This window comes from Kwoniella botswanensis, chromosome 1 (assembly GCF_036426115.1).
Source record: "Kwoniella botswanensis chromosome 1, complete sequence".
NCBI lineage: Eukaryota > Fungi > Basidiomycota > Tremellomycetes > Tremellales > Cryptococcaceae > Kwoniella > Kwoniella botswanensis.
The window spans coordinates 15,113,314-15,138,509 of record NC_088599.1 but is presented as its reverse complement, the minus strand read 5'-3'; the positions used below and the strand labels follow the sequence as shown (position 1 = coordinate 15,138,509).

At 46.8% G+C, this 25,196-nt stretch overlaps 13 protein-coding genes across 13 annotated transcripts; 6 read left to right on the top strand and 7 right to left on the bottom strand.

The window, feature by feature from the left end:
• Positions 1 to 181: 181 nt before the first annotated feature.
• L199_005727 (uncharacterized protein) lies at positions 182 to 1,967 on the top strand (the record flags this gene model as incomplete). The annotated part of the gene is made up of 4 exons (XM_064891433.1): positions 182 to 488; positions 552 to 715; positions 776 to 867; positions 935 to 1,967. The coding sequence occupies 4 exons, from the start codon at positions 182 to 184 to the stop codon at positions 1,965 to 1,967; spliced, it is 1,596 nt and encodes a 531-aa protein (XP_064747505.1).
• Positions 1,968 to 2,461: 494 nt separating this feature from the next.
• L199_005726 (uncharacterized protein) lies at positions 2,462 to 3,597 on the bottom strand (the record flags this gene model as incomplete). The annotated part of the gene is made up of 3 exons (XM_064891432.1): positions 2,462 to 2,637; positions 2,696 to 3,501; positions 3,593 to 3,597. 3 exons carry the CDS (start codon positions 3,595 to 3,597, stop codon positions 2,462 to 2,464), a joined length of 987 nt encoding a protein of 328 aa, XP_064747504.1.
• A 642-nt stretch (positions 3,598 to 4,239) lies between these two features.
• L199_005725 (uncharacterized protein) lies at positions 4,240 to 4,986 on the bottom strand (the record flags this gene model as incomplete). Its single annotated transcript, XM_064891431.1, has 4 exons — positions 4,240 to 4,467; positions 4,537 to 4,664; positions 4,734 to 4,847; positions 4,917 to 4,986. The coding sequence occupies 4 exons, from the start codon at positions 4,984 to 4,986 to the stop codon at positions 4,240 to 4,242; spliced, it is 540 nt and encodes a 179-aa protein (XP_064747503.1).
• A 225-nt stretch (positions 4,987 to 5,211) lies between these two features.
• On the top strand, positions 5,212 to 6,176 carry L199_005724 (uncharacterized protein; the record flags this gene model as incomplete). The annotated part of the gene is made up of 3 exons (XM_064891430.1): positions 5,212 to 5,476; positions 5,543 to 5,791; positions 5,848 to 6,176. 3 exons carry the CDS (start codon positions 5,212 to 5,214, stop codon positions 6,174 to 6,176), a joined length of 843 nt encoding a protein of 280 aa, XP_064747502.1.
• A 192-nt stretch (positions 6,177 to 6,368) lies between these two features.
• L199_005723 (succinate dehydrogenase, cytochrome b556 subunit) lies at positions 6,369 to 7,360 on the bottom strand (the record flags this gene model as incomplete). The annotated part of the gene is made up of 5 exons (XM_064891429.1): positions 6,369 to 6,457; positions 6,583 to 6,826; positions 6,895 to 7,000; positions 7,190 to 7,238; positions 7,312 to 7,360. The coding sequence occupies 5 exons, from the start codon at positions 7,358 to 7,360 to the stop codon at positions 6,369 to 6,371; spliced, it is 537 nt and encodes a 178-aa protein (XP_064747501.1).
• A 285-nt stretch (positions 7,361 to 7,645) lies between these two features.
• L199_005722 (uncharacterized protein) lies at positions 7,646 to 9,764 on the bottom strand (the record flags this gene model as incomplete). Its single annotated transcript, XM_064891428.1, has 8 exons — positions 7,646 to 7,790; positions 7,852 to 7,965; positions 8,028 to 8,142; positions 8,219 to 8,461; positions 8,524 to 8,626; positions 8,690 to 8,774; positions 8,830 to 9,350; positions 9,426 to 9,764. 8 exons carry the CDS (start codon positions 9,762 to 9,764, stop codon positions 7,646 to 7,648), a joined length of 1,665 nt encoding a protein of 554 aa, XP_064747500.1.
• Positions 9,765 to 10,020: 256 nt separating this feature from the next.
• L199_005721 (uncharacterized protein) lies at positions 10,021 to 11,732 on the top strand (the record flags this gene model as incomplete). The annotated part of the gene is made up of 8 exons (XM_064891427.1): positions 10,021 to 10,183; positions 10,235 to 10,299; positions 10,362 to 10,531; positions 10,582 to 10,682; positions 10,740 to 10,968; positions 11,026 to 11,125; positions 11,175 to 11,343; positions 11,401 to 11,732. The coding sequence occupies 8 exons, from the start codon at positions 10,021 to 10,023 to the stop codon at positions 11,730 to 11,732; spliced, it is 1,329 nt and encodes a 442-aa protein (XP_064747499.1).
• An 88-nt stretch (positions 11,733 to 11,820) lies between these two features.
• On the bottom strand, positions 11,821 to 12,122 carry L199_005720 (secondary thiamine-phosphate synthase enzyme; the record flags this gene model as incomplete). Its single annotated transcript, XM_064891426.1, has 2 exons — positions 11,821 to 11,998; positions 12,055 to 12,122. 2 exons carry the CDS (start codon positions 12,120 to 12,122, stop codon positions 11,821 to 11,823), a joined length of 246 nt encoding a protein of 81 aa, XP_064747498.1.
• Positions 12,123 to 12,855: 733 nt separating this feature from the next.
• On the bottom strand, positions 12,856 to 17,455 carry L199_005719 (uncharacterized protein; the record flags this gene model as incomplete). The annotated part of the gene is made up of 22 exons (XM_064891425.1): positions 12,856 to 12,970; positions 13,026 to 13,131; positions 13,180 to 13,197; positions 13,255 to 13,594; positions 13,650 to 13,956; positions 14,008 to 14,082; positions 14,130 to 14,145; positions 14,202 to 14,228; positions 14,278 to 14,398; positions 14,455 to 14,569; positions 14,618 to 14,691; positions 14,944 to 14,991; positions 15,042 to 15,094; positions 15,249 to 15,366; positions 15,544 to 15,660; positions 15,709 to 15,810; positions 15,866 to 15,913; positions 16,012 to 16,342; positions 16,385 to 16,503; positions 16,810 to 16,899; positions 16,944 to 17,360; positions 17,420 to 17,455. 22 exons carry the CDS (start codon positions 17,453 to 17,455, stop codon positions 12,856 to 12,858), a joined length of 2,793 nt encoding a protein of 930 aa, XP_064747497.1.
• A 293-nt stretch (positions 17,456 to 17,748) lies between these two features.
• Positions 17,749 to 18,674, top strand: L199_005718 (uncharacterized protein; the record flags this gene model as incomplete). The annotated part of the gene is made up of 6 exons (XM_064891424.1): positions 17,749 to 17,808; positions 17,863 to 17,959; positions 18,012 to 18,057; positions 18,115 to 18,144; positions 18,277 to 18,389; positions 18,436 to 18,674. 6 exons carry the CDS (start codon positions 17,749 to 17,751, stop codon positions 18,672 to 18,674), a joined length of 585 nt encoding a protein of 194 aa, XP_064747496.1.
• A 61-nt stretch (positions 18,675 to 18,735) lies between these two features.
• On the bottom strand, positions 18,736 to 19,410 carry L199_005717 (uncharacterized protein; the record flags this gene model as incomplete). The annotated part of the gene is made up of 5 exons (XM_064891423.1): positions 18,736 to 18,825; positions 18,869 to 18,928; positions 18,980 to 19,052; positions 19,104 to 19,191; positions 19,254 to 19,410. 5 exons carry the CDS (start codon positions 19,408 to 19,410, stop codon positions 18,736 to 18,738), a joined length of 468 nt encoding a protein of 155 aa, XP_064747495.1.
• Positions 19,411 to 19,810: 400 nt separating this feature from the next.
• L199_005716 (uncharacterized protein) lies at positions 19,811 to 22,072 on the top strand (the record flags this gene model as incomplete). Its single annotated transcript, XM_064891422.1, has 8 exons — positions 19,811 to 19,879; positions 19,938 to 20,177; positions 20,233 to 20,451; positions 20,515 to 20,718; positions 20,787 to 20,884; positions 20,935 to 21,002; positions 21,052 to 21,921; positions 21,996 to 22,072. 8 exons carry the CDS (start codon positions 19,811 to 19,813, stop codon positions 22,070 to 22,072), a joined length of 1,845 nt encoding a protein of 614 aa, XP_064747494.1.
• Positions 22,073 to 22,418: 346 nt separating this feature from the next.
• Positions 22,419 to 24,801, top strand: L199_005715 (chaperone DnaK; the record flags this gene model as incomplete). Its single annotated transcript, XM_064891421.1, has 7 exons — positions 22,419 to 22,481; positions 22,559 to 22,626; positions 22,680 to 22,712; positions 22,768 to 22,850; positions 22,909 to 22,987; positions 23,040 to 24,636; positions 24,694 to 24,801. 7 exons carry the CDS (start codon positions 22,419 to 22,421, stop codon positions 24,799 to 24,801), a joined length of 2,031 nt encoding a protein of 676 aa, XP_064747493.1.
• Between the last annotated feature and the right edge of the window lie 395 nt (positions 24,802 to 25,196).

Genomic DNA, 25,196 nt, shown 5'->3' with positions numbered 1-25,196 from the left:
TCTTACCATTACCACTGCTGTGCTACATCATCCATACCACAAAGCAATATGGGCTTATAAATACATCTATCTAGCTCTTCCCGACCCCAGCTCTATCCCGTGATACCTCCTTTTAACATTGTCAGTATACCATTTGATCACCAATCCAGCTCAAACTGCGATCTTCTTCTCCAAATCAGCGATGCCCAAAAGGAAGTGCGCGCCATGCGACGCCCTTCCTACTCCGCCCATACAATTAGGTTCGCTCGACGCCGCTCTTGATTTACTAGCGTGCGATACATTTACCAGGTTAGAGGGGTTAACGGCGAAGTTTGAAGCATGTGCAAAGGTCAAATTGGAGGAAGGTGTAGTAAAAGCGCGATGGGAGGAAGCGGTGAAGAGATACTGGGTTATGAAATCGATGGATGAGTTGTGCTGTACAGCTAAGAAGGCGGCTATCAAGGAAGCAGATGGGGAGAAGATGGAGGAGGATGGTGACTCACAGGCAGGTAGGTAGTATCTTTTGGTCAATCCGTTCTGTTATTAACTTTGCTGACAAATGGGATGCATAGATGGAGAAAAGAACGGTCGACCTCTACCCAGTCGACATCACATAGGTGCGATAGCTACACATTCGTTGAACGCCGAGGAAGAGAGGGAATGGAGAAGATGGAACCCTAAATTAGGAGATGTCGTCCTTGTGGAAACGGCTGAAGATGGGTTCTGGCCGGGTAAAGTAGGTTCGACTTTCTGCCACAACAGTTTGAATTCTTCAATAGGCTGATGATATCCCCAGGTCATCGATAAGAAGATCTTCTTTCAAGGTAGAACAGTACCCCGAGGTAATCATTTCTTCCCTGTCAGGATATATAACGAGGATATGGATCCGTGAGTGAACTCTCTACCACGGGTAATAAGACGTATCTGAGCATCGCTCATCTCCAACTCTCCTCAGCATCATCACGGTCAAAGCAAGACTAGTACCATTATCTCTTCGCCCGAACCCCCCTTTACTCGCTTCTCCGGCGTTACTTAGCGCATATCATCACGCCGCTTCACCCGCCACTTTCGATATGCTAGCTGCAGCGAGAGAATCCCTCGCGGCTCATAACCGAACCCATCCGGGCGTAGGAGATGAGCCAGATCGTGCTAGAATCAAAGCAGATAAAGATGCATGGAACAAGACGGTCAATTGGGTCATGAACGAACGAAGGATCGAGAAGCTCAGGTCGGTCAGTGAAGAGCGAGATAAGCAGTTGAAGATGGTTATGAAGAGTGAGGTTCTAGAGGGTAAAGGAGAAGGTCGCGATAGACCATGTGATGGAGACGAGATATCGAACATATTCGGACCAAAGAAACGAAGAACCTTCGCGGCCGCGATGGAGGAAAATGGTAGTTCTTCCGGTACAGAAGGCGTCTCGTCTAGTATATTCGGTCCAATCAGCGTCAACGGCAGTCCTTCCACACCTCAACGAACAGCTTCTCCTTCACTTGCTTCGATCATCCGACCAACCCTCTTGACTCCCCAACGACCGAACTCGCCTCGTCGATCTTCTCGAGAAAAACGCCGAAATGGTATATACATCGGTATGGGAGAATCAAGTCCGCGAGGTCGTGGCGGTACATACACCCCACCTAGGATATTACCTTCCGGCGATGAAACTGCTGTTAGAAGCTCAGGATCGCCTGTGCCCACTCTTCAACGGTTCGACTTTGTCAGTCCGTTGGGACCTGTCAAGCAGGGTAAACTGGCTAATGGTGTGTCCGGCGAGAGTCAAGCTGTTCCGTCGATGCTGGGCAATACAGGTAGAAGTGGTAGTTTGGAAGTCGTCAGGGAAGAAGAAGGTGAGGAGGATGGATGGACGGTCGTGGAGAAAAAGGGAAGGAGGAGAGCCGGTTCGGAGCCTGCGGCTGAGAAGAAAGAGCTGAAATCGGTTGACAATATTGTCAATGGCTCAATCAAAGAGGATGAAATGATGGAATCATGATATATTTCATATTATATCTTTGTCTTTATATAGATAGGATGTTGTTCATAGGTTGTAAGATTAAAAGTCATCAAGTATACCCAATTTCACCCTATACTCGCTATGTATCATCCTAAACCGCAATCGTATTGACACTCAAACTTCAATTCGCAAGGTGACATCGTGAGGTCGCGATAGGACTGAAGCTAGTGACCAAACTGGAAAGTGAAGAGGGATCATATACATAAGATACATGTGTAGACATATTCGTTGCGATTTTTACTTTTCGAGACTTCTCGCTGAATCTATATACATATACAAATCACACAATCACCATACACGTATTTCTCTTCGTGATTGATGTTCTCCAGATCGAAATTGTATGAAATGTTCAGCATCTCATCTTCTTGCCACTCAGATTTTTTACTGAATCAGCTAAACCTGATAGCTGCAAATTATCAATGAACGGATAGGTCAATTGAATACAGAATGCAGAGACAACTTACGTTTTGTGTTTATCCGCTACTCTTCACTTTGACCTTGACCCGCCTGGCTTCCATCGCCGACAAATCTATGACAATCTCTGAACCTTCACCTCTAGAGATCTGAACCTCGATAACCACTTCTTCATCACCTTTGTCTTTTCCTGCTCTCGATCTTACCTCTTTCTCACATCTGGATTTTGGCTTATCTTGGTCCGATCCTTCAGCTTGCTCCTGAGTTTTCAGAACTGTACTCCCTTTTCCCACAATTTTCAGCACTTTGAGGAGGTTCGACAACAGCTGCTGACCCGCCATTACCACTCGCTTGAGCTGCTCGGTAGTCTCGTACTTTAAACTTGTGATCTAGCGTCAGGAAGGAAGTGTCGATCTCGCGATCTTCATGGATAGCCCTATGGAAATTGACGGATCCCAGCTGCCAGACGGTCATATCATCTTCGTCTGGCAAAGTGGAAGTCTTGGTTTTAGTTTGAGCATTGTTCGTCTTGATAGGAGTATCAAAAGTAAGGATGAGGTGATTTGGGAAGGAGCTAGAAGGTGTTCGAGTACCATGAGGAGTAGTTGTTCCCTCTTGACCATGTTTCTTTGACTCTTCTACCTGCTTCATCTCCTCCTTTCCCTTCCCTTTAGCACTATCACTTGATCTTTCAGCTTCGTCCTTCTGTACGTTCGTATTTTTTCCTTCATCAACCTGCTTCAGAGCGAAGGAAGGGGAAGGGGTTGGAAGCCGAACAGATCTGCGTGTCGGGTGGATGCCTAGAGAACAGACGTTGAAGCGTTTGTCAGGTGGAGTAAGACTTTCGAAGTCTTCAATTTCCGAATCGCTTTCCAACATTGAATATTCCCGGGTGATTGTTCCTCTTGGCCCAAGGGGTCGGGGGAAGGGCAGTTTAGTTTGTGTACGTGAGGTCATCGATGAGCTTGAGAAATGCTGCTTAAGTTTTTCACGCTGGGCGTTTCGTCTCATGAGTTCTTCGTCCTCGAAGGACAATTTGCAAGGCTTCTTGCTTCTATCTACTCGGGATGGGGATGGAGATCTTGATCGTTTCGCGGGTCTAGTATCACGAATTCGTCAGCTTGTTGCCACCGTGATGGGAAGGAAGGAAAAAAGGAAGAAAGGAAGAAATGTGGTCATCTGTGACTTACGCCATGATGGTCAAAATTTCATTATTCTCTTCGTGGTTGATTAAAGAATGTTCAGAGTTGAATATGAGTTGTGAAAAGCTCCGACGAAATCAGACATGGGAATCGGGAATTGGGAAGAAGAAAGAAGAAAGAAGAAAGAGAAGATGCAAAGTGAAAAAAGGACTTGGCATATATGCACATGTCTGTGCATCTTCTTTCTTCCTCGGCACCTTGATTGATATATCCCAAGGAAGGAAGATGCATTGTAACCGTGAACACCTGCTAGAGTATGAAAGTTGCATAATCATAGTCTAAATATTTACCTAAAGGAATCCTTTTTTCTGAGTTAATTATACTTCGATGGCACGAAATATATTCTTCAATCTTCGTCAGCTTTGGTTAGCGAGTGTAGCTTAATTCCGATTGCATCCCTCTTTGCTCATCGTGAGTAATATAGATCCATCAACCAAGCCTTATACTCATTCCAGCGGATTGTCGGATTGCGATGCTTTGTAAATTCAGTACCCGCTGATAATTACTCGGTCAGCGCAGGATGATATTGTAGGGGAATCGAGAAAAAGCTTTTTGGCATTATATGTCATGATCGTCATAATATGGTATTATCTTACATCGAACAACCCAATTGTTTATCCCTTTCTAACCCGAATTCAACTTGAATGATCCGGGTTGTCAGATGAGCTGCTTTTCTCTTCTTCACTTTCATCTTCACTACTCTCACTACTGCTATCGGAAGAAGAGGTCACATCGCTCTCTTCCGATTCTTCAGCACTTTGCTGCCCTTGAGCTGTCAACTCAGCAGGTGGTTCACTATCTATCACCGGTCCTAGATCGCTTTTCGAATCTGATGGCGCAGCAAAGACACCTAGTCCCAGGTCCTGCGATGGATGAAACATGAGTTTTACTGAACACCCAACCGCAGGAGTACACAATGGGAAACAACATACCATAGCTATCGCATTTCCTCCATTGATCTTTTCGATATTCACCGAATCAGGATTCTGAGCTGCTGCTGCCAGTAATTCTTGGTTTGATTCCTGCAACATCGGAAGGAAGGCTCTCGCTCGAGCTAACACTGTTGCAGAAGACATGATCAGCCCCGTGTCACGTCGCCTACTAAATCCTCTTAGAGAGACAAACTTACCATCACTCTCCGGCATGGCTGAAGGGCGACTTGGTATAGGGTTGGATGGACTTGGCAGAGATGTGCCTTTAGGTGTGTCTGAAGATGGGGAAGATATACTAGATAGCAAACTGCCTAGTATATAAACGGCATATCTGTAAGTCCGGACAGAAAACTCGCTCGCTGATAATATGGGATACTCACCTAGACGGGCTTCTCTCGCTTGAGACGATTCGACATCCAGCTTTTCTCGAGTGGTAGGCGTGGATGACATATCGATGATCGTGTGGGCCGGATAGCTCTAATGATAAAGTTGTTGTATGTCAGAGTATGCTCAACGAATCAATAAGTTGTGGATGTGAAATCACTCATAACCTATGTTGGTTGTCTGATTTGTTGTAAACAAAAAAAAGTTGATCGACCTCCACTCCACATCATCTTCGATTTCTTGATCATTCCCATCTCCATCTCTACTGCTTCACCTCTGATAGACCCGAGTATGGGCTCATTGATCAAGACGGCGAGATCGATCTCATCGATAACGCCAGCTCAGCTGCATGATCACCTATTGGGATCCAAAGCGTTTCCCCTTCACCTTACAGGGTTGATCTCCTCCTGGCCTGCGCTTACCCAATGGCGATTATCCGATCAATTGCGTGGTATGCGAGATGCAGTAGGAGAGGACAAGTCGGTAGAGATCGAGCTGGGTAAGAAGGGAAGAGGATATCTGCATCCTGATTGGCAGAGAGTCAATATGGGGTTCGGTACGCTGCTCCCTGTTTTTCAAATCGAGGATGCCGAAACGATCTAGCTAAAACTTGCAAGGGTAGGCATGTTCCTGGATGCATTCATCTTCGATCAGATACCTTCTGCTATACCGAAGTCTCAATTACCTTCAGCATATCTGGCTCAATCTGATCTGTTGGATGGATCACCAAAATTGGCCGAGGCGGTACCATCTTTACCTCATTTCTATGTAGGCAACGAGAAGAGTCTGTATCGAAGGACAGTATGGATTGGTCCCGAGAAGAGTTTCACGCCTTTTCATAAAGATCCCTATGTGGGGATCTTTTCTCAAAGTAAGTATCCACATCTCATACGACCTGGTGTGAGATTGCTGAAGATCGCTTTTCAGTTGTGGGGAATAAGACGTTTCACGCGTTACCTCCAGAAGCAGCTCAACATCTCTCTCCGTCAAATCTCGCTAGGCATACCAATACTTCACAGATACCTGTCCCCGTATCACGTATCTTTTCACCTACAGACGATATTAATGACCTCGCCGATCTACCTCGAGACATCCTGGAGACATGTCAGAATCAATTGAAACAAGCTTTCGCTATGGATGGAGCATGTGCCGTCGAGCTGAAAGCAGGAGAATCTGTCCTGATACCTGAAGGATGGTGGCATGCGGCCGAAGGTGGTGATGGACCAGGAGTGGGTGTTGGAGCTTGGTTTAGATGATCATTGTTGTATCTGTTGTACTTTTATGGTGCATCGCTATGCAACGACAGAAAATCATACGAATACATCACTTGACGTGTAGTACGCTGTGCGTTAACAAATATATCGAAAGAACCAAAAATGATTACCATCATCTTCACCTGTGAACATGTATCCCGATTCACCTATACACACTCCTTGACTAGCAATGACTTATACAAAGAAAGCGAGGTAGATACTTGAGATTGCAGTAGCAGCCATAACTGTGTAACCGGTAGCGTAAACGCCCTTGATAGTGAGACCTAAGACGATACAACGGTGTCAGCAACATTACCCGTTGACGCATAAAGCTCTACCCATTTCTGCTGTCGAGCTGAGCGGACTTTTTACGTTTCGCAAAATACCGAGACTAGGACGAGACACCCACCTTTTCCAATGTCCCATGACAAGTGTCGAATACCATTGAAGGTGTGGAAAGTGAATGGCACGGCGAAGAGGAATTTAAGACCACCTTTGACCCACGTTGGGAGGTCGGCAACGATGGAGATAAGGTGAGCAGAGTCAATGACTGGGAAGACGGGGTGGAGGAGGTATGCAAGAGCACCGGCGTAGAGAGCTCCTGAGAGAGCAACACCGGTAACTCGATTGGCGATTGAGAGGATCCATGTGATCTATAGCATGACAGGGATAATCAGTTTTCCAATTCGTGGGTCCAGAGATATGAATCGACATAACATACTTGAGGTTGGTAGATTTGAGCGTGAGGAGAGTTGGGTCGATGTTGTCGCTGAGCGTTAAGATATGAGATACTTTCCGCTGGGGTCATGTTCTCAGTGGAGACGAATCTGCGAAGGTGACAATATTCAAGTCAGCTCATGTTAAACACTTACACGAGTGCAAGCCACAATCCCTCTGTGATCTGCTTCTATCCGAAGTCTATCCATTTAAGAGCCAAATCTTCCGTACCCATCCTACTCCTTCGCATCTCACGCATACCACAGTCCTTCATCCTCATATGAATGACTTGGACTAACCTTCGTTGAGCAAGCATCAAGCCAGGAGCGGAAGCTCGGAGCATCGAGGCTATCCAGGTCAACTCAGATCAGCGATCTTCCAATCCTTGCGAACACATCTCAAGTCTAAAACCCAAACTCACGCTTGGCCACCGCTCGGAAGAGGCTTTGTCGTACTAACGAGGTGGACATGGCTACTGGCTGCTGAAGTGATCTGAGTAGTGAGTAGGGATGCCGACGATGATGAATGAGATGATGATGCTCAGATGAGAAGAGATGTGACTTAGTAGCTGTTAATTGTATTTGGTATTCTCAGACTGCTATTCGCTGAAGCCGGAAAGGTGGATGCCACCCACGTGGCAAACTCATCATTATTACCGGAGCAAATCGGAGTTAGTCTGTATCACTCAGGTACGATCATCCCAACAACTCTCGAGTGGCACCAAATCATGATCATGCATAATGGATGTCACAAATTCACTCCTGTTGTTGCTGCTGCTGCTGCTGGTTGAGCGCAGATAGCTCCTCCTTCAGACGATCCCTCCCGGCACGCTTGGCTTCCCCTAAAACTCGCTGCTGAGCTATCCATTCTTCTTTGTTTCTCTTGGCTGGGTTGGCATTTCTGTTGCACCCATTCGATCAGTCGTGCTCCAAATTTACACAACCAACAAAACCAAACGTACCGTTTATGGAATCTTGACTTGACATGAGCATCCCACTCTTTCAGACTCAATGAATACGGACGACCAGGTGAGGAGCAAACTTCGCAGTCTTTTCGGGCATTCAGGTCTTGTCGCCTAGATCGTAAAATCATTAGTAAGACCATGAATCGATAGGAAGGATACGAGAAAAGACCTACTCAGCTGTATCAGGCACTTTGGTTCCGCTCAGATCGTTCAGAATTCCTAACAGAGATGAGGTATCTGAATGACCGACATCTTCGGCTTTGGGTAGAGTTTCTTCTGCCATGAAAGCTAAATCGTAATCAGAATGGATTTCAGCCACAGATGACTTGGCTTGGTACTCGACAGGTCATGTTCAATAACTCACCCTTCAAGACCTTCAGAGCTGGATCAACACCCTTTTCTCCACCATTGACGACATACACCTCTACTTCTCCACCTAACGATCTTGCTTCTTTCACAGCGGGTAGCAGTTGCTTCTTTATCCACTTTAGCTGAGATTTGGCATACTGATGCGTCGACAACTTTGTCCGTTCCAGAGCGGGGGCGTATGCTGGATCTGTTGTTGGATTCGACTGAGGTAAAGACAGTGATGCAAATTCCTTATATCCTGTCGAGGTTCCGGTCAATTATGGCATCTCTACTTTCGCAAATGGGGAAAGGTGAACTTACCAATCGATTGGAATATCCCTTCGGTATGATCGGTAGCTTCTGTTGTCCCATATATCCGTTTTGCGATGTCCCTCAGTTCCACTATCTCCCTCAGCAGTCCGTTCTATTGCATTCTGATCCGTCAGCACATGATGGTAATTTTGAGGAGAAGATTTCAATCACTGACCTCGACCATTTTGTCTACCCGCTTATCCAGACGAGGTCGCAGGTACTCAAGCGGCTCGTACACCCAGAAGATTAATGTACGGAATCTGGGATATAAATCAGCCGCCTGGGCGACACATCAGATAGAGGTCATGAACTCACCTTGCCTTCCTCCCTAGAGAACTCACGCCATCCTTCAGCTTCTCATTCAAGGTTTCGGGAGCTTCTATTGGACCTCCGCGTTCCCACCATCTTTCTAGACCCCGTCTGACCTTCCTGCCATCACGCCAATGCCATCTTCCTCCCTCCTTCGGGTCCAACGCACACAGTAGCTGATGCAGTGCCAGTAGTTGGGCATCTTCAGTCACAGTCGGTCTGCTGGATCGCGAGGAAGAGGGGTTGTCAGATGATGTCTCGATGCCGTCAGGAATAACGCTTGAAGGCCATTTTGGCGTAGGTGTCCAGAATGAATCCAACAGCTGGATCTGCTCTGTGTCGAGGTTCTCTGGTATCGACGGACGAGGCCCGGGTGGTGTCCACCGAAGGTCGTTCATTGGGAACTTGCCTTTGGAGGATGGAGGTCTATCGAAAGAAAGTTCGGGAGGAGGAAAAAGATAATGTTGAATGAAGTAATGTGTTCCACCGCATATGATAGGTAACGTATCTTCAGGTAAAGTAGCTATCTACTACCAATGGTATTGATAAGCTTCCATACTCTCATTCTTTCAAGTATGGCGAAGATTAGAGTGTCTGCTCACTTTATTATCCGCTTCGTTGCACCATTTGCCCACCTCCCAACTACCTCCTTCGCCAGGGGATACCATATCCAATCCCCAATGTTCCACTCCACCCATCTCCTGATTGGTCACTTTATTCGTTATCACATCCAGACCCTTGTGAAGTTGCATAGAGTCAGCTGAGAGGACGACGGCTGGGTATCGTGGATTGTGTGTAGCAGGAGCAGCATAGCTCGTTGACGGAGTATCGGAGGGTTGCAAGGATTGAGCTAAAGCGACGGCCAAGTTGGATTTACCAACTCCAGTCGTGCCTATGACAGCGACGAGAGGTCTTTGCTTGATGGCAGGAGGGCTTGACATGATGGATCGCCGGAGGATGCTGAGCATGAGCTATATCATTCTAGTTGTGCCGTTCGAGGGAGGGAAGATAGATTATAACTAACGTTGAGTTCGAAATTTAGATCAGATTATTTCGGGTAACTTAAATCGTTTGCTTCAGCTGTTGTCGCGTCATGAGGTGTTTTGGTTGTCAACCTTTTGTTTCTTTGCGCATATAGTAGTTGCATCTTGTTATTCCTAATGTCATTAGAGACCCCAGCTCAAATCGGACAACGATATGATAGACAGGAATGGGATATGGACCAAACTTCAGTCCTACCGTACTGTCATCCTCTTCGGGTTCGCTCTGCGTGTAGCTCTCTTTCTTGGAGCTCCATCGCTTTGTCTTACGGTGGAACGAAGGCCCGAGTTGTCCACCCCATTGACATCGATACGAAGTTGTGAGTGAGCAAACACACAAAGCAAACTGTGTGCTGACCACATTATCATAGTGAAAGAGGGAGTATATATATACGAACGAGGGACTAATCCATATGACGGAGGGGTATTTTACCACGTAAGTTGACTTTTGGACATATCTTTGGCCATTTGGACCCAATCTGACAACGCCTGTAACAGTCCCCTATCTACCTCGCTTTCTTCAGCTACATCGTGCCCGCCTCGTCATACTTTCTCACTACGATACTATGGTCTCTGGCAGATCTGGCGAGCAGCATAGCTCTGATCAATATCTGGCGAGCTCGAAGTGGACTGTCAGATGGAACAAGGGAATGTCTGATATCCGCATTGTGAGCGCTATCTCTTTATACCACGAACGACTGGCTAATCTGGAATATAGATTCTTGTTCAACCCTTACACACTGCTCTCATGCTTGGCAAGATCCACGACATCGCTGGATAATGCTGTACTTCTCGGTTCTCTGCATTTCGCTACTGATGGTGGGTCGGAGGACAATGCTCAAACGATCTGGTCTGACAAACATTACTATCTCTCAGGCCAAGCCTTACCTGCGACTCTCCTACTAGCTCTTGTAACACATACATCGTTATATCCATTACTTCTGCTTCCTCCCCTCCTTATGATTTTAAAGCAAAACACAAAATATCAGCAAGAGTCATTGAATCTAACCAATGTCATCACATATATATCAAGCTTCGCTGCTCTTGTTGGAGCCAACTTTTTTATAGCTGATTCTAGTTGGATAAAACAGACTTGGGGGGTCATGTGAGTGTATAATTACTGTCCATGGGAAACCTCAGCTCACTCATGTTGTGTTCATAGTATCAACGTCACAGATCTGACACCCAACGTCGGCATGTGGTGGTACTTCTTCACCGAGATGTTTGATCATTTCAGGACTTTCTTCCTTGGCGTATTTCAGGTGAGTAGAGCGGTAGATATATCTACAAATGCTGAGCTCGATTGAACAGCTTCACCATCTTATTTACGTCGCTCCCATATGTCTGCGACTGTCGGACGACCCTCTATTCGCTACCTTGGTTTTAGTTGGGATTATAGGAACTTGGAAGAGTTATCCAACGTTGGGGGATATGGCATTGTGGGCTGGATTTCTAGGTTGCTTCCCCGAAGTAGCTGCTAGTGAGTGACTCACTCCTCTCGCGATGTTAGCTACCATTTTTAACAAAAAGTTGGCAGATCTTCGACACCCCTTGTTCACTCTCACTGTCCATCTATACACATCAATCCTTCTGCCTCTCCTGCACTCCCTATGGCTTCTCACCGGTACCGGTAATGCCAACTTCTTCTACGCTGCTACTATGGTGTACGGCCTCAACGCAAGCCTGGCTGTAGTAGATGTCCTAGCAGCAGGAATGAGGGTGCAGGTTAAGAAGAAAGCTACGGCGATGTTGCTGCAAGAAGAGATGAAAGATCATAACGTGGATGAGAGAGCCGATATCAAAGTGATTGATAAGATTTGGGATGGTAAAGGTTGGTCCGTAGTGCAGTTTACCGGTTCACTATCATAATGCATATGTCTATATTCATGATCCTACTCCTCAAGGTCTGAGAATAAATCGATCAGCCCTGATCATTATGGACATATAGATACCATACTCACAAGATAGTCGCAATGACCTTTCTTCCCTGTCCTCTTCCCCCCCATCCTGCTCCGCTATGCCTGAACTCTGCGAGATAGATTCCTTGCCATGTACCAAAGACGAGTTTACCTTTGGAGATAGGGAGAGTGATCGAGTTGCCGATCAAAGACGTTTTCAAATGAGATACTGAGTCGCTGTTTACAATGTTCAGTTGACACTTCTACTCCATCTATGATACACATCGACTCACTCAGGTCCTTCATCCGTATGTTCCCAAGGTAAAGATTCGGGAACGATAGTGTCCATCGCCATGTCCATATCTAACGAATGAATCAGCTATTTCATTCGAGACCCAGAGTCTAGCTCACCTGTTCGTACAGTGCTATCGACGTTGGTGTGTAAGCTAGATCTCTCATTTTATATGGACTAGGGCACCTACGGATCACAATTTTCGTTGATCTATGTTGACACCAGAATATAAGCTATTCGTCCGCCTCCTTCCTCTGAGGGGTCAGTAACTACTCACCGTCAATCCAGCAGATGTATGAAGACAGTGTAAGGTGAAGATACCGATATCAATACCCTTCAAGCCCTCTTCGCACTCCTTGACGACATGACTGGTCACCTATCACCGCATTAGCTTGGAGCCTAGTACAGAAGAAGTCGACTATGCATACAAGGTGCATACCCTTGGTATGGGCAGGCAGGGTACTACAAAGCGGATATCAGCTCGTGTAAGAACACTGAGAGTTTCAGGTAGCTCTTTTTCTCACAAGGTCTTTTGCCAGGGCATTGTGATCTATGATTTATATCTGAGATTGCTTTGAAAGATGGTAGTGAGATGTGCTAGCTATCTAATGAGTTGATGTGCAACATCAAAACATTGATGGATGCTCTGTTCATCTTTGTATGCATCGTAAAATGGTGATGGTATTTGCATGACGTCAGGATATTCTGTATGATATATTCGAGGGTAAATTACAAAAGGAAAATCGTTGTTTATCCAGTCGTTCCTCTACTTTCTCTCTTTCTTCTTTCGTAGATTGATCATCTACAGTTGATCCACATCCATGACATCAGCTGCCTTTTGGGTGTTGCCTTCGGCCAGCCAAGCATCGATCTTGGCTTTGAGCTCGGTATCAGGTATACAATCCTCGTATTTCAGACTGCAAGGAGATTTAGCTTCTTCCTTGACGGTTAACGGAGTAAGGAGATACCTACGGTACATTGTTGAAAGGGTCCACTTCCTTGGAAAGCAGGACAGTTCGGATGGTACCTCGGTCGATCACAACACGAGATACAGGCAAGATGACTGGGTCTTTCATCACTGAGGGGAAAATTAGCGAAGTCCTATACGGTATGACACCAAACTTACGAGTTGATAACAAGGGGTCTATACATCACAAGCATCAGCGTTTGGACACCAAGCCTATTCGTGAGATCAACTCACCAAGGAACTCATCTGGAACCTCTCTCTCATCCTCCATTTGGATAGTGGCTTTCATATCCTCTACCTTCTGCGTAAAGCTGACCACCTCTGCGACCTCAGCATCAGTCATGATAGCTCGGTGCTTCAACAATCGTGCGAACTTCTCGAACAACTCCTTGGAATAACTTCGACCATCGTTGGCTACCGCTCGTATGAACTCTGGTTCATTCCCTAAGTTGAGATAGATCTGAGCGATTGCAGCAAGCAAATCCTTCGGTTTAAATGAGTATTTCTCGGGATTCGTGACCTTCAATTCGGACATTTTCGGCCCCACCAGAACAGCGAGGTTCTCGTCAAGAGACTGGACTACGTATCAGCATACGTACCAGCGGTCGTGTCGCAACAATATGACTCACAGCGGCCAATCGATCAACAATCTCTGAGGTTACAAATGGCTCCTTAGTCGTCGCAGTGATATCCCTGATCAACTTGACATTCTCAAGACCCATCTGTGTATGGAACGGAGCGGAGCTCTCGGCCTGTCGAAGCTGACTCTCCTGATCTTCCCTTTCGTTTTGAGGGAGTGCTGCCCATGCTTCAGTGTTCGCCTGCTGCGTCTGGATTGACGCAATCTTGGCCATTCCGGTGAGAGATTCCTCGAGATGGAAGGTAGTATCACTCATAAGCATGTTAACGAATCGGATGAATTGGTCGAAGTCGTCACTGGAGCAGGTATCAGTTCCAATCTTCCGAGTGATCACAGACAGGACTCACTGTCTTGACTTGACGAAGGCCTCTCGATGAAGAGGATTCTCCCACATAGACTTGAAAATGCGCTGAATATCCCGTCTGCGCAAAGATCAGCCAAGGTCGTGTAATCAAGGGAGAAAGCATACCTAAAGTTGAATTTGTCTGAAGAATTTCTGTCAGCAGTGATACTTGAAAGAGAGGCAAAAGAGCTTGCTCACCCCAAAATTGAGTATGTCCACCAGTTGCTTCCACATCTGAATTCTGTCAGCCTTGTTCTCCTTTCCCAGAACTCACCAATGAAGAATCTGATCAATGTGGGCATCAGGTATTCGGTAGACAAGCTATGCACGCTCAGTCGATCGAACAAAGCCCCTTTACGCCAGTAGCCCATAGGCCAAAGACCGTAAGACAGTATCTGTAGACACCATATGTGATCAGCACTCAGCAAGATTTTGGATAAATCCTACCCACCGAAACAAGCTTGGCCTTTAAGAATGGGTTGTTGACGTAGTTGGGCGAGAGGAACGTTACCACGAAGGTGATCACGATGTCCTTATCAGCATCGTCCAAGGCATCGGGATTGTATCTATCGCAAAGTCAGCAGGTACTAGGTTTTGTGCTATGAGAGACACACCTAGCAAGGAAATCGAAGTATTCGGTAATATTGTCGAACAGGTATTCCGGTAACATTCGGAATTCCAGAGGTGCCTCGGATGGAAGGGGAAGGCTTAGGATCAGCTCGAATCCTTCCCTTGGTAAGACTTACGAGATACGAGAAGAGGGATGCTTGTGGGACGGATCGACCAAACGTATGAGCCATGTCATGAGGAATCCAAGGAAGGAAACGTTCAGACGAATCATTGCTGGATCCAAGAGTTGCGTATCGTAGGCATGAAGGGATGCATGAAGTGTAGCAAGATCGCCCTGACTGTCAGCTACGTCATTGACCCATGTACTCACTTTCAATTTCTTGATTGCGGCCTCCCCCTGTGTTTCCATTGCCGGGTTCTGCGGACGGTCAGCTGATGACATTATGAACCTTGATTACAATCACTCACTCCAGCCCACGACGATCTTTGAGCTTCAGCCCGCTTCAGCTCCTTCTCAATCTCTGACATGTTCTTCTCAGCCCTGCTTCGCGTTCCAATAGTCTTGACAACGCCCAAATGTATGAAAGCATTCGTGAGGAAGAATAAGTCCGAGATGAAGTTAGGTTTTGTATCGACTAAATTGGTCAGCCTGAACTGTATGAGCGATCAACTCACCTTCCATTGAACCACCAGAATATTCATCTGCTTCCTCTTTAGTTCCTCTTATCTTGGTTTCCTCTGTTATATCCACCCTCTTCGACGTTTTGTAATAAGCAGGATCGACCTTATCAATCTGCACTTGGGTTAGCTGTTGTGTTTGTGTAGATGACATACCTTTGAGAACTGAGCGTCCATGACTGGTTCGAAGAGCTTAAGGAGCACCATCGCCAGGTTGATCATATATCCATCGGAAGATACAGTTCGGGGATCGACCTAAATTATCAGCTGAGATCGTTTCATATGTACTCACCCTCATTCCTGCTCGCTTCTCGTTCAATTTGATAGTCAAAGCGAAGAAATCGAGTATACCCTCCCTCGACTCCGGGGAAGCGCGAACAATCGCATTGTATATGTTGAAAAGTGATCCCTTTTAAGAGTTAGCACTCCGCTTGACTTACCTTTCCGATTGACTCACATGCAGACCGCCTAGGGTATATCGTAGATTGCTCTTGTTGGCCTCTATGTCTTCTTTCTTTCGCTCGGTAGGATTCGAGAAGTAGGTCTTCCAGATCTCAGGCTGTCCGATTGTGATCAGTCCAGTATCCATTCAACAGCCAAAGTCATTCACTCACGAATTCTCGTGGGAACACATTTAATCTGGTAAGTGGACCCAGAAGAGACTGCCATTCGAGTTTTGGCGCTGTGACTCCTGGTGCGACCCAGATCGGGAGTGTGGGAAGCTAATAATCAGCTTGGATTTCCAACCAAGGGAACTCACCAAAGCAGCAATGGATTTGACTTGGACCAGCAACGCCACAGCGCCTAGGTATCTTCTCCAATCCGCACCCATGATATCCGGTGTCGGAGTGATCTTATACCATTCTTGGAAAAACAAACTTAGGGTAGGGGTGATCACGTCGGCCATGGTATCGCTAGGGAAGCCAATGGCCAGGTCATTGAGGAATGGGAGCAAGTCTGCACCGAATAGAGCGCCAGGCTTAGGTGGAGCAGACGACTGAGCCGATGATGTGTACTGATCGCCATTTGTACTCGATGGTACATCGATGGCAAGAAGAAGCGGTAGAAATTCAGCAGGTCCGACAGGTTTGCTATGTATGGTAAGCAATAATGCATGAGTATGAATGACTCACTCTTTCGGCTGAGGGAACATAGTTGGATCCTCCAATGTCATACCACAATACGAGATCACCAAAGCCTTCAGCTTCTCAAAAGCCGCTGTCCAGGTCGTCTTCTCGTCGTTGGTGAATGACTAGGTCTTGTCAGCGATACTCTGGCATGCAGAACTCACATATTTGTTGGACTCCCGATTGGCTCCGTACAGTCGTTTCCAGCATCCTGTCAAATACTCAAAAATAGTTTCTCCTGGTGGTAATCCAGCAATAATAGACAAGGCATCGGGATCATTCCTAATCGTCAGTCAGGTTCGCTTCAGGTGACACTCACGAGCTTGTCATCGATTCAGTGTCGAGTGAAAGCCGGGCGATAAGGAGTCGATCAGATAGGTCTATGTTAGTCTCTAGAGGTTGAGGGTGGTCTGGCACGTCAGCGCATTCACATTTTGAGGGCACTCACTTTCTTCGATCAACTCCTCTTCCAACCCTTTCAGCCAGCATAATCTCCAGTCAATCTCAATAGCTTTCTGTTTCTATCGGCAGCACGTCAGCGAATTCGGGATAGAGGTCAACTCACGCTCAATGTGACGGAAAACACCTCTCCAACTTTCTTGGTTTCCCACTGTTTGTAATCTACCCTGGCAAGGTGACTCGATGCTTTTGAGGGTACCACTCTGGGCCCTACAGACTCGCTGGTGGGTGTTGATGAAGTGGGGCGCTTGCCAAGGGCGAGAGTCGGTGTTTTGGTGCTGTTTCTTTCTGCTGCAGGCTTGGAAACTGACGCAATTTGTATTGGCTTGCTCGAAGAAGCCGCAGGAGAAGAAGAGGTTGAAGGAGTTGGTTGAGGTGTGGACAGTAGTCGGGATCCAGCAGACGCGGGCGTATGCGTGGTAGTTGGGGTAGCAGTAGGTGAAGGGGATGCTTGACCACTCGTTTGCCCATCTTGCTGAGTTGGTGTTGATGTTCCAAGCCTTGCCAGTCGCTTCAAACGGATCTGTCGTCATATGTCAGTGGTTGACTCTGGAGATAGATCGAATATACCACTAAGCTTACCTTGTCCGCATCGCTCAGCTCAGTGTTGTCGGACATGACGAGCTGATCTATTTATGCTTGTCGGTATGAATAATAGAGCCTTGGCTCACTGCTGACGATACTGAATACTGCTGTCAGAAGGGTCAGAATGGCAACGATGATGATGGTGGTGGCGGTGATGATGATGCGTACTGGGTTGTGTCACCGGTGTCACTTTCCCACGGTAGATTCACCATATATCTCACCGTATATACACAAAAATCATTCAACCTTTTGCATCAACATAAGAACTTTTCGTTCACCATCCTCTGTCTAGTGTAACCGGCACCCTCAACCAGATCAGATCGACGATGGCTCAAGTGGTGACATGCTTAGATCAGCCGTCCTCCTACAGGGATAACAGGTCGGAGGTGAGCAGACTCTTAATCCTATCAGAAGTCCTAGTAATGACCCTTTCGCTTTAGATTGACCGAGAGACTGAACGTCGGCTGCTCGCTCAATCCAGTACACTTTATGTAGGAAATCTAAGTTTTTACACCACAGAAGCACAGATGTATGAATGTGAGCCGCCTCACTCTAGATCTTTGTGTCATCAAGCTGATATCATGCTCAGTATTCTCCACATGCGCACGACCAGACGAAGGAGGAGGAATCAAGAGGTGAGCTCAGATCATCCACCCGCGGCGGGTCAGCTGATGATTGCTACTTCATCGTAGAATCATAATGGGACTTGACAGGCATCAGAAGTGAGTGAAACACCATGGAAACAAAGCTGATATAGGTAGGACACCTTGTGGTTTCGCATTCGTAGAATACTTCCTACATTCCGAAGCCGTGGACTGTCTGCGATATATCTCAGGTACAAAATTAGATGAAAGAGTCATTCGATGCGATATAGATCCAGGTTACAAGGAGGGAAGACAGTTTGGGAGAGGGAAAAGTGGTGGTCAGGTGCGGGACGAGTTCAGACAGGAGTACGATAGTGGACGAGGTGAGTTCTCATGAACATGGCTCAACATTGCTAACATTTCATTCAGGTGGATGGGGTCATCAACGTCTCGAGGAAGAAAAGAGAAGACAAGAACAAGAGAGATTACGTTCTCAGATACAGTTCGATACATATGCTGCTGTCGGTGGACTTGGTATGGCTGGAGCAGATGTGCCCCGAGGTGAAGGTGCGGGTGCAGATCGTCAGAAAAGAGGACGAAGTGAGGATGAAGATATTGAGAGGAGGGAAGACGAGAAGCGATTACGAGGAGAGCGTGATGATGAATAAACTTTCTTGTCTTGTAGATATCCATGATCCAATGTATAATATGCTGCATGTCATGATGCCTCTATTTTTGCACTCGAGTGAAGATGGGTGATGATTTCTCGTGAATCTGTGGTTGACCTTCTGGTGATCCGGGGATTTTTTTGGTGAGGTTCTGAAACAAGAGTCAGCTAGGCTATGCAAGTGGTTCAACTCACTAATTTCGTAAATACACATTGGTTGAGCGCTTTCTCAGGCTTTCGGCATGCTTGGAAGTACTATGAAAATAAATGAGTATATGGGTGATTCTTTCAGTTGAGATTACTGACCTGATTGTTCTTCTCCAAACATTGCCAATGAGCGTCAAACTCGGCAAGACACGATTCTTTTATTTTGCCAATACTATTAGATGGTCAGTTGTTTTCTTGTCAACAAAGACGTCAAGCCACTCACACATCAGCCGCACACCTCGTTACTTTTCTTCCCTCCGATAAACAATGAGCCGGATCTCGGTTTTCTTGCTTGCAAAGCATGAAGTCCTCTATAAGAGCGCATCAGCCTCATGTTTCATGCATGTTAGACAGAGCTGTCGCCTCGACCCACCGTTGACTTCCTTGCAGTGCTGACCTATAAAGAACGAAGCACTCTTCAATGGGGCGGATGTCACACCTAACTCGTCAACATGAGGCACGGAAGATGGCAGAGGGTTGGGATCTGTGTAAGGTTGATCGGTAAGAACAGCTGGACGATGACTGGCCATATTGGAGGAGAATAGCGATGATACAGATGAGTGATAGACGAGGTTCAGGTATATGAGCTTTGACGATACTGCCGAGTGAATGATTTAAGTGGATAAGGATTGGTTCATCTCGTCTCCAGATCCGTGAAAGCAAAGATGAGAGGGAATTGATGACGTGTGCCTAACCAAGAGAGGATAAGATTACGATTCCAGCATGCCTGCCCTTTTCCCCCTTTCTCCTACGTGTGCCTAAATAACTTCGCCTGTGGCAGTCGCGTCAAGTTGACTCACCTGTTCTAAGGACTCCACCTCCACTTGATCAGGTCCACTTTGTTCACTCCCATCCATCGGATTTTTTCACCCTCTTGCCACCACACATACCATTGTCCATATACTCAGCCGATACAGCCTGTCAAGCACAATGTCAAGGAATCGTAGAGCAGCGGGAGCAGTACGAGGCCCCTCCTCAGCGCTCACTTCGTTCTTGGCTGTAAGTGGTGTCTGCTTGTCACACTGTATGAATCCTCTTGCTGATTTAGCTTCTTCAGAACCTCGGTGTCGAGCCATCACACCGTATCACCACTTGGGGAGACACTTCCGGTCTCAACGCTAACCCTACTGATGATCAACCCACACTTGCTCATGATGGCCCCGTGATCAACCCTCAAGACGAGCTGGATCCTGCTGGAGCAGTGACTGCTCGTAATGTAGTCGCTGGTCCCAGTCAAGCAGGTGACGGAACCACTGAACTGCAGAACGAGAATAAGAAAAGGAAACGAGGTGGTGGTGTGAGTCGCTCTGACCGTATCCATTGTACTCTAGCTGATCCTGGGTTATTGTCAGTCTGACGACGATTCCGAGTACAACGAGCCGGATGCAAAGAAGACTCGTGCAGCGTCTGTCGATTCAGATGACCTGGACGCGGAAGATCCATCTCCTGCTCGACCGCGTAAATCACAACCTCCAAAAGTAACTGATGATACTGCCAAGGTTACACCGGGTCCACTCAAGCCGGTCGGTTCGTTTATGGACTGTGGTGAATGTACCAAAAGGTTCACGGTGGTATGTCGCTTTCGAATAATAAACCGCTTCAGCTGATGTCTCTCTTATTCATCTTCTATCAAGACCGTTTACACCAAAGAGCATCCATCTATCCCATCAACCTATCTATGTGTGAACTGCTGCTATGCTCTCGGTATCGATCCCTTCGCGAAAGTGAAGAAAGCTCCGCAGAAAAAGAAAGTGCCAGGTAAAAAGGAAGATAGAGCGAAGGTCGTGCATTATGAGCAAAAGAAGGGAGTGTCAGCTCTGGGTGATCTATGCATACAAGTGAGCCCATCTGATCTTGGTTTCTTCGATCCTCTGGTTTTACGCTTTACGAGGCTAACGTAACCCAGATCATCGGCAAATACATCGAAGACGTAGAACAGTTGGGTGATATCGGTGGGATCAACATGGACAAAGTCTGCAAGATCATTTCAAAAAGTCGTCGATTGTGAGCGCTCTCCAACTCAATCATCTGATGATGTGCTGACCATTTTTTAGAACTGCCGAAACGGCTCAGCTGTTCTACTCTGCTGATCGAGAGGACCTGAGCATGTATGACTGTACTCGTGAGTTGACCTACACGTAGGTTCAGAGCTGAAGCTGACAAACAACCAGGACTTACACCGGAGGCGTTCATCACAATATCGAAACTTTGCCCGAAGCTCCAATCGTTGAACCTCCAATTATGTGGTCAGCTTTCGACAGACGTTGTCACAGCCTGGGGCAAATCCCTCAAACAGCTCAAGAGAGTAGAGCTTTTCGGACCATTCTTGGTTCGACGAGAAGGATGGTTGAATTTGTTCAAATCGATTGGGAAGCGTCTCGAAGGACTACTCGTCACTCAATCGCCCAGAATCGACCATGAAACGATAGAGGTTCTGGTCAAATCTTGTCCAAACCTGGCTGAACTCCGACTGGCTGAAATTGGGCAGCTCAACGATGACTGTCTTGCTCCTTTACAATCACTGAAAAAGCTCAAAACCCTTGATTTGTCGGCTCCTGGTTCCCCATTGACCGACGAAGCTGTCATCGCTCTTTTGTCGAAGATCGGTGGTAATTTGGAAACGCTCGATCTCACAGACAATCCCGATCTCACTGACGAGATCCTACCTGCCATTACTGCTCACTGCCCTCGCCTTCGTCGTCTTTCCCTTCGAAATGTTGTCGAACTCACCGATGAAGGTGTCTCGGCGTTCTTTGCTTCGCTGAAGAAACAAAACCGACCAGGTTTAGAATGGATCGATTTGGAGAAAGGTCACGATCTAAAAGATAGCTCATTACACGCGATCCTCGCGCATTCTGGAACCACGGTCGAGAAGCTCAACCTGCTCGGCTGGAGAGACGTAACAAACGATAGTCTGGGAGGATTAGCTCAGTGCAAACACCTGAAGGAGTTGGACCTGGGTTGGTGTAGGCAAGTGACAGACTTCACCATAAAAGACATTTTGGATGGTTGTAATGAAATCGAATCAATACGAGTCTGGGGTGAGTCATGCTTTATATGGGAATAATCGCAATCCGTTCTTCAACTGATCTGTGACCGTTATCTCTCTGAACAGGATGTAATCAGCTCACAGACGCGATCCCCCGTAAGAAAGGGGTGCAAGTGATTGGTGTTGAGAGCCATTCCATCTGAGGGGTATACAGTCTGGTTGGGGTGGATTATTGTATATTGTATAGCCAGCATCTCATGTATGTGTGTATATATCTGTATGCGCAATGCCACTTTCGGCGATTATGCTATTGCTATGTGGTGCACGTGGCATAATACCGAATGTATCCGACGGGATCTAATTTTCTGATCTCAATGACAGAATGAATATATGAGCATGGTTTTTTTCGTTTTTTGTGGAACTCGCTAGATCAATCAATCATCGCATCCATATATCCTCAACTTTTCATTTCTACAAAATACATCCATCTCAATCTCATCCTTCTCCTTCTCATACATCCTCCAAAAAAGCATCGCCAGACCCATCAAGATGTACTCAATCGCTCGTTCACTCCGATCACCCTCGACCCTCTCTCCTCTGCGAAATGTCGCCGTAAGTGATCTCCACTCGCCTCCACCCCGTCCGATCTTGACTGACATCCGTCATCTTTGCCACCTAACTTTTCGTAGAGAACCACTTCTCCCCTTCTCACCTCGAAACGATTCAACAGTGGAAAGGTATCAGGACCAGTGATTGGGTGGGTAGTCGCACTTAAATCAACAAGCAGCCTGTACTGACGAACATCTGCAGTATCGATCTTGGTACCACCAATTCTTGTGTATCGTGAGTTTTGCTATTACTTACTCAAATCTGATCATATCGCTGACACACTGTGTAGCATCTTCGAAGGTGGTGCTCCCAAGGTATTAGAGAATGCTGAAGGTGCCCGAACGACACCATCCGTCGTTGCTTTCACCAAAGGTGAGTTGCTTGGTTGATCTGCGTCCATCTGGATCATCGCTTATGTTTCGACTTTCAGATGGAGAACGATTAGTTGGTCAACCGGCTCGACGACAAGCTGTCGTTAACGGTGAAAACACCATCTTCGCATCTAAGCGGTAAGCAATCTCTCTCCTCTTCCCAGACAAGCATTGCTGACATCTTTATCAGATTGATCGGCCGAAAGTTCAAGGACGCTGAGGTGCAGAAGGATATCGGTAACGTGCCCTTCAAGATCGTTGCTCACACCAACGGTGATGCTTGGGTTGAGGCTCGAGGCGAGAAATACTCCCCATCCCAGATCGGTGCTTTCGTCGTCGGTAAGATGAAGGATACCGCTGCCGCCTACCTCGGTAAACCCGTCAAGCACGCTGTTATCACTGTCCCTGCCTACTTCAACGATTCTCAACGACAAGCTACCAAAGATGCCGGTTCCATCGCTGGTCTTGAAGTCCTCCGAGTCATTAACGAGCCCACTGCTGCTGCTCTTGCCTACGGTCTCGACAAATCCGATTCCGCCGTTATCGCCGTTTACGATTTGGGAGGTGGTACTTTCGATATCTCCATCCTCGAGATGCAAAAGGGAGTCTTCGAGGTCAAATCCACCAACGGTGACACCCATCTCGGTGGTGAAGATTTCGATATTGCCCTTGTCAACCACATCCTTGCTGAATTCAAGAAGGAAACCGGTATCGACGTTTCCAAGGACCGAATGGCCATTCAACGTATCCGAGAGGCCGCTGAGAAAGCTAAGGTTGAATTGTCCAGTGCCGGTGCTACCGATGTTTCCCTTCCTTACATCACTGCCACCGCCGAGGGTCCTCAACACATCAACTTGAACTTGACCAGAGCTCGATTCGAATCTATCGTCAAGCCACTCGTGGACCGAACCATTGAACCATGTAAGAAAGCTTTGAGCGATGCTGGTGTCAAAGCTTCCGAGATCAACGAAGTCATCTTAGTTGGTGGTATGTCTCGAATGCCCAAGGTCGTCGAAACCGTCAAGTCTGTCTTCGGTCGAGAACCAAGCAAGGGTGTCAACCCCGATGAGGCCGTTGCTATCGGTGCCTCTATCCAAGCCGGTGTTCTTGCCGGTAACGTCACCGATATCCTCCTTCTCGATGTCACTCCTCTTTCCCTCGGTATTGAAACTCTCGGTGGTGTCTTCACTCGATTGATCAACCGAAACACCACCATCCCAACTAAGAAATCTCAAACCTTCTCTACGGCCGCTGATGGACAAACCGCCATCCAAGTCAAAGTGTACCAAGGTGAACGAGAATTGGTCCGAGACAACAAACTACTCGGTGACTTCCAACTTACTGGTCTCCCTCCCGCCCCCAAAGGTGTCCCTCAAATCCAGATCTCCTTCGACATTGATGCCGATGGTATCGTCAACGTATCTGCCATTGACAAGGCCACCAACCGAGAGCAATCCATGACCATCGCCTCGTCCTCTGGTCTTGCCGACTCTGAAATCGAACAAATGATTGCTGACTCCGAGAAATACGCCGAGGCCGATAAAACCCGAAGACAGATCATTGAAGAAGCCAACCGAGGTGAAAGCTTCGTCACTGATACTGAGAAATCCATGGCCGAATTCGAGTCTCAACTCGACAAAGAGGAACGAGAGAAGGTCAAGAAACTCCTCGGAGAGCTTAGAGAGATCTCAGCCAAGGGTGCTGCCGGTGATGCTACTGTTAAACCTGAAGACATCAAGGCTGCTTTAGATGCCGCTCAACAAGCTTCTCTTGGTTTGTTCCAAAAGGTGAGCCGCCTCGATATATCCTAAGTAGTGTTGTTGCTGACTGAGCATATTATTTAGGTTTACGAAAAGCGAAACGCTGAGTCTCGAGGTTCTGAAAGCTCATCTGACTCTGCCTCTTCATCGGAATCGGAATCATCATCTTCTGAAGGTGAGAAGAAGCAATAAGGAGGGTGATAGTCGAAGACACGGGGAAGAGGAACGTAGTAGGATGAATAATGAAAAAAGGGAAAATATACCATCACACTCATGGGTAAACAGGCTGTCGGATATGTAGCCTCAACACGTAGCATCTTGATAGTTTCAGATTTCCCTCCCACTTAGCATATTATATAGTCTAGCATAGACATTTCCATATTATTTTGATTGTAGTACAATGACCCAAAATGCAAGGAAGAATGCACTTCTCACATAGTTAATCACCTCGATTTCCCCTTATTCGGTTATCACCGAGAAATGGAGTAGCATCATGAGTCAAACAGGTAATTTCAACTCTTATCGTACATATCTTAACTCGACTTATGACCCACCTACATCGTATTCAAAGTCCTCATCAAGCTTCC